Here is a 6,043-nt window from a genome sequence, read left to right as displayed (position 1 = left end):
AGTGTAACATTTGCAAGTGAGCGCATGTGTCAGGTTTAAGGAATTATGTTTGATAAGCACTTTATTACATTGAATTACTACTAATTTGACAATAATGATTGCAAACTATGTTGGTGTGCCCTTAGGGAAAAAATGCCATTGTGCATCAGGCCCAATTGCTAGGACACGTAACCACACAGCCATTATTAATTACGCTTGGGCTTTTCCTGCCATTATAAGTCAAAAATCTACAATGAGTTGCCTGCTTATTCTGTCTGAATTAGAGTATGTTAAAGTGTTTTATATGGTTTTTTTTTTAAATTAGTCCGAAAAGGCAATAAACAAACTCAATATATAGCAGCAGATTTAAACAATGCAATATACTAAGATTTATTGCAAGTTTGAGTGGTTCGACCTTCCCTTTCCCTTTGCCAAGGCAACTATACGTGTAAATGCAAGTTTTACACCATGTGCAAATCAGAGCTCCGTTCAGCAGAGGGAACTGCCCCTGACGTCAACGACGCGGTCACGCCTTTCACCCACTGCGCATGTCAGGGATTATAGCTGTGTTTACCAAACCGAAGTTGGTTCCGTATTCGTCGTTTACCAAAGCTTTAATCTCTTTGACATAAGAAAGGTAAAGTAATTATGTTTTAGCTTGTGTTTGAATGGTAAAGCCTTTGTAAATATAGGTTAATACCCTAGACATTATGCACAGATATTTAAATATTAATATTTACATTTAGCTGTGTACGTGTTGCATAATCCTTGTTGTTTTGTTTTAAATCTACTACTATTTTGATATGAAAATTAAACATTTGTTTAATTGAAGACCAGAATATGGTCATCACAATATTGCAGTTTCAAAGGACGATGTGTTATATGAATGACTTTTTTATAAACTACCCATGTTCTCCTCTTAATCGAGGATATAAAGCTCCTAATACGAAACGCGCTTCACTGTCGTTGTCTGTTTTGACCATAGACTCCATGTATGTGTGGCTGCGTATGTCGCCTTCTCTCCTGCACTAGTTTACTTCATTTTCCCCCACTGCTCACCTCCAGAGCCGGCAGCACGATGGCAGCGGCGGCCCCGAACCCGGAGGACTCAGCCAGGAGCAGCGTTACCGGCGGCACCAGCACACCCAGCGCCCTTGCCGGAGACGGGGACGCCGAGGAGTCCGAGGACTTCACCTCCTCCTCCCACTGCTCAGAGCTGTCTCGGCGGCAGAACGAGCAGCGGAAGCAGGGCTTGTTCTGTGACGTGACGCTGGCCTTCAGCAGCGGGGCAGCTAGCGGGAGCGTGCAGAGCTGCGAGTTTTCAGCCCACAGGTCCGTCCTGGCTGCGGCCACAGATTATTTCACCCCCCTGCTGGGAGGACAGTTCTCCGAGTCCCTGTCCGGACGTGTAGAGATGAAGGAATGGAGCTCAGAGCTGGGACCAGACCCGGATACGGTGCAGAGTGTCATCCAGTACATGTACACAGGGGAAATACGCGTCAGCACCTGCAATGTACATGAAGTATTGGAGCTAGCTGACAGGTATGATGTTTACAATGATGTTTTTACATGTCAGGTTCATTGATTGAGCACATTTAAAAACCACAAACCATATCCAAAGTGCTTTACAACGAGGTTTAAACACAGCCATAGATAAGGGAATACAAGTCAATTAATAAAAGTATATCATTTAAAATGGAAGCAAATGGTATACTAATACACAAACAGCCTTGCACAAACAACATCATTAAATACAAACTAATACAATTTAGATTGTGGTAAGGTATGTATGTCAGGATAAGTATAAATATTATAACAATAGAGATGGGTTTTAAATCTGATGGACCTCAGAAGGTTAACATGAGGCCTTTTGTGGCTGCTCTGTTGTCCAAAACAATTGTTGTTTTGTGCTCTGCTTGCAGAAAGCAAGACTTGCCTGGCCCAACTGGTGGAAACAGAGTAGTATTATCTAGTTACAGGAACAGTTCATTCTGATGACATCCTATACTGTATTCTCTCTGTTGGTTCTGTATTAGGTTCCTCTTGTTGCAGCTGAAGGACTTCTGTGGGGAGTTCCTCAAGAAGAAGCTGAGCCTGACCAACTGCGTGGCGGTGCACAGTCTAGCCCACATGTACACCTTGGACCAGCTGGCTCTACGGGCTGCAGACATGATCCGTCGCAACTTCCACAAGGTCATCCAGGATGACGAGTTCTACACGTTGCCCTTTCACCTGGTTCGTGACTGGCTGTCGGATGCAGAGATCACAGTGGATTCTGAGGAGGTGCTTTTTGAGGCTGTGGTGAAGTGGGTGCAGAAGAACCCAGAGGACCGCAGCCGCTACTTTGAGGAGCTGTTCCGTCTCCTGAGGCTGCCTCAAATCAAGCCCACCTATCTGACCAGGGTGGTGAAAACTGAGCTGCTGGTGTCCAGCAATGAGGCCTGCCTACGGCTGGTGTCAGAGGCCGTGGAGGGTCACGCTATTCGCTTTGAGAACCTCAAGTCAACGGATATGGAGTTCTGGTCTTCCCACATGGCCTCCTTTCAGCCTCGCTTTGGCCAGAATATGGATGTAATCATGGTGGTAGGCGGTGTGTCAGAAGGAGGGGACTACCTGAGTGAGTGTGTGGGCTACTTCATTTATGAGGACCGTTGGGTCAACCTGCCTCACATCCACAACCACTTGGATGGCCACGCCATCGCCGCCACAGAGTCCCACGTCTACGTAGCTGGTTCTATGGAGCCTGGCTTTGCTAAGACCGTAGAGCGGTACAATCCTAATCGCAACACCTGGGAGCAGGTGAGCAACCTGACCACACGCAAGCACTCATTTGGCCTCACCTGTATAAAAGATATACTGTACAGCATCGGTGGCCATGGTAACTTCAGTCCAGGTTTCAAAGACGTCAGTATATACGAGCCAGAGCAGGACAAGTGGCACAATCTGGAATCAGCTCCCAAAATCCTGCGGGATGTGAAGGCAGTGAGTGTAGAGGACCGCTATGTGTACGTCACGGCACGCACACCTGTCGATACGGATAATGAGGATGGACTAAAGACGGTGACCACGCGCTATGACACAGAGAGCCGCCAGTGGCAAGACGTTGACTCCTTGCCACTTATTGACAACTATTGCATCTTCCAGATGGCTGTGGCTTCTACTAACTTCTACCACACGGCCTCTTGCTGCCCCAAGAGCTACACGGTGCGGGATGAGGTTGCCAAGCAAAAGATCAGTGGGCACATCTCTGATGAGATCCTGGAGAGCCTGCCACCAGAGGTCACCAGCATCGAGGGTGCTGCCATCTGCCACTTCGATGAGGACGTCTTCATCATCGGAGGCTGGAAGAACAGTGACGATGTGGACAAGCAGTACCGCAAGGAGGCTTACCGCTACTGTGCAGAGAGGAAACGATGGATGCTGCTGCCGCCCATGCCTCAGCCTCGCTGCCGAGCCACCGCCTGCCATGTTCGTATCCCCTACCGCTTCCTGTACGGCTGCCAGCGCTACCCCATGCCCCAGAACCTGGCCCGCCAGCGAGACCGCATGCAGCAGATGCAGCAGCTTCACCGGCGCACGCTCACCTTACGCCGGCAGCTCCAGTCGCAGATAGAGTGCTGAGCAAGTCGGCGGATGCTTAATTTAAAAACGACATGATTTATCGGAGGATACACTGCAAACATTATCTCCATTAAAGCCATCTTCATTGACTCTCTCTCATTCATAACATCCTGCAGTGGGTCTTGTTTGGCTATCATACTGGATTACATGAAACTGAACTCGTGCCATCAGCTCCCATGCTGTGTTGTGTTGTGTTAATGGCTGATTTGTGGAAAGCCGTGAAGTGTTTAGACAGATGTCTGGTGGTCTGTGAGGAGGAACAAGGGGAATGTAAACATGTGAATAAGAGTGTTATATACTATAGCAGCCAACAACTGAAAATCCCTTTGTCAATGTTGGCATGGGTGCCGTTTATCTGTTTGTACATACATAGGGTAAAGCTGTATATGTAAACATTTATATGGATATTTTACATTCCTTAATGGTATGCCTGTACTAGGTAGGCTATGTGACATTGCCAATAACTGCATTCCTACATTCAATCCAACTCTCTTAATGAAGTCTCATTCCATTTTAACACTGTGACAATCTCCTCATGCAAGTAGTACATCTGTCCAAATGTCTTACATCTAACTTATATATCATGACTGTTTTATTAGAACTGCTCTGCTTGTTAAAGTGCAGCCTCAACAATTACATGTTAATTCCTTAAGAAAGGCTGTCAAAATCCCATAGACTAGTTTACTTTTGGATGACAGTTTCCCTTCAACGTTTGTACTGAGTGTGTCTAATATCAATTCATTTGTGTTGCTCATCTAATATTTGAAAACTAGCAATTTATCTCATGGTTTCTGAGGTGGGGAAATGATGAGAAAACTGTGATGTTGAAAAGATGTGATAAGATTGAATGAAGCGAATCCCTTGATTTATCTTAACGTTTAATATATATTTAGCCACTGCGTTTGGTCTCCATCTCTGGCAATGGCTCAATCATTCCTTTCATTTGCACTTTGGAAATCCATTGCTCAGTATATTCTCCTTCACTCGAGAAAAATACATTGAAAATGTATATTTCTGCGAGTGGGGGAGTATGATTAGTGTTTGCAGAGAGGAGTTTCTCTACAACTGCACTTTTTGACATCCAATTGTTTAAGTCTTACAGAAGCATAGGGATTTAAGTTGCCACTTTACTTATTTAATTTGTTTCTTATCAGACAAGGTGATTGTAAAATGGAAAAGCTTTGTTTTGGCCAGCAAACTCAGTACGTTTTGATCTTCTTTTAAAAATAAAAACGTTATCATTATCTGCAGATTTTTTTCCAACATTAAATGTCATGGTAAACCTTATTATTGTACTTCCCTTACAGTTGGGTGTATATTAGAGAACTGGTATGTTGTTCTGTGGTCTCCTCTCATCCTGCTAAAAGTCTTACAAATAAGTTGAAAAAGAATCCGACTTATAGACCAAGCTAACCAGATTGTTATATAAATGTGTTGTGACTGACATTCAGAGATTCCCGCTGTCCTTGCAGCGCTTATTACAGCATAAAGGTTACAGAGCGCAGAAATGATATTCATTTCCACTTTATGACCAATATAAATAGCACTGTAAAGATGAAGTGGGATATGCTATGTAATTTGCTTCGCATGTGATGGTTCTGACGTGTGCTTATATTGGATGTAAGAAATGCAAGGTCATCACTTGCAATTAAAGTTGTTTTGTAAAACAAATGGTTCCATTTAAAGTGTATTAATATTAAGTTGGACTTGTTAAAGAGTATGAGGATAATACTTTATTGTTGAATCGAGTGTGTATTCTTTATTCTTGCAACACAGTATTTCCATTCGCAACATCAACAAAGACTGTAAAAACAATAATGCATACATTTTATAACATAACAATTAAGACCCGTAAACATACACTTGTTAAAGGATTCATCTCCATATTTAATTTTAGGATTGACTGGTGCATAAAAGAGTGTTTCAGTTGAACTTTGTTAAATTGTGGGATTCTGCATTACCAAATACACGGTAATTGTTTTTTATTTAGCCTACTATTCATTGAATAGTATAGGCTAAATAGAACCATGTCCTGAATACTATCAGGACATGGTTCTAAGACATTTTAAATTAATATTTTATCACATACTATACTATGATTTGTATTGCATAATATTCTGTGTTGTTTTTGTTACAATATTTCTCATTACATATTTTACTATGAATTTGTTTTGATATACTATATTCTGAATTCAGAGATTTCTAATGACCTTCTTGGCTTTCTATTGCATTTTTATGAAATACTATACAATAACCTTTTCACTTAAACACACTTCACTAATATTGTATTACCATGTAATAACATTTGTATAACGTTTTACGATATTCAAGTGGGAACCTTCTCTCTGTGCCTTTGCCCTGGGTGGAGGAATACATGACGTCCCACTTTGCTTTATACAAGTGGTGGTGATGCATTTACGTGTTCACCATAAAACTCGTACTT

General features: G+C 42.7%; 1 protein-coding gene across 2 annotated transcripts; it reads left to right on the top strand.

Moving 5' to 3' along the window:
• Window positions 1–465: 465 nt before the first annotated feature.
• LOC307014824 (kelch-like protein 11) lies at window positions 466–5,271 on the top strand. Of its 2 annotated transcripts, XM_079643017.1 has the most exons (3): window positions 466–616; window positions 1,045–1,521; window positions 2,016–5,271. In XM_079643017.1, the coding sequence occupies exons 2-3, from the start codon at window positions 1,058–1,060 to the stop codon at window positions 3,598–3,600; spliced, it is 2,049 nt and encodes a 682-aa protein (XP_079499143.1). In that variant the 5' UTR covers window positions 466–616; window positions 1,045–1,057; the 3' UTR covers window positions 3,601–5,271. The 2 variants fall into 2 exon arrangements, with proteins under 2 accessions (XP_079499143.1, XP_079499142.1); XM_079643016.1 differs by lacking the exon at window positions 466–616 and having other exon boundaries at window positions 930–1,521.
• Window positions 5,272–6,043: the final 772 nt, after the last annotated feature.

This window comes from Notothenia rossii, assembly GCF_949606895.1.
Source record: "Notothenia rossii genome assembly, chromosome: 8".
Taxonomy (NCBI): domain Eukaryota; kingdom Metazoa; phylum Chordata; class Actinopteri; order Perciformes; family Nototheniidae; genus Notothenia; species Notothenia rossii.
Note: the sequence above shows the minus strand (reverse complement) of the source record. Positions and strands in the feature narration are given on the sequence as shown.

Bases quoted from the DNA above. Each gene is read 5' to 3' on its own strand.
- LOC307014824 (XM_079643016.1), top strand. From the start codon at position 974: ATGTGTGGCTGCGTATGTCGCCTTCTCTCCTGCACTAGTTTACTTCAT. The intron at 1,522-2,015 runs GTATGATGTTTA...GTTCTGTATTAG, and splicing joins GTATTGGAGCTAGCTGACAG to GTTCCTCTTGTTGCAGCTGA.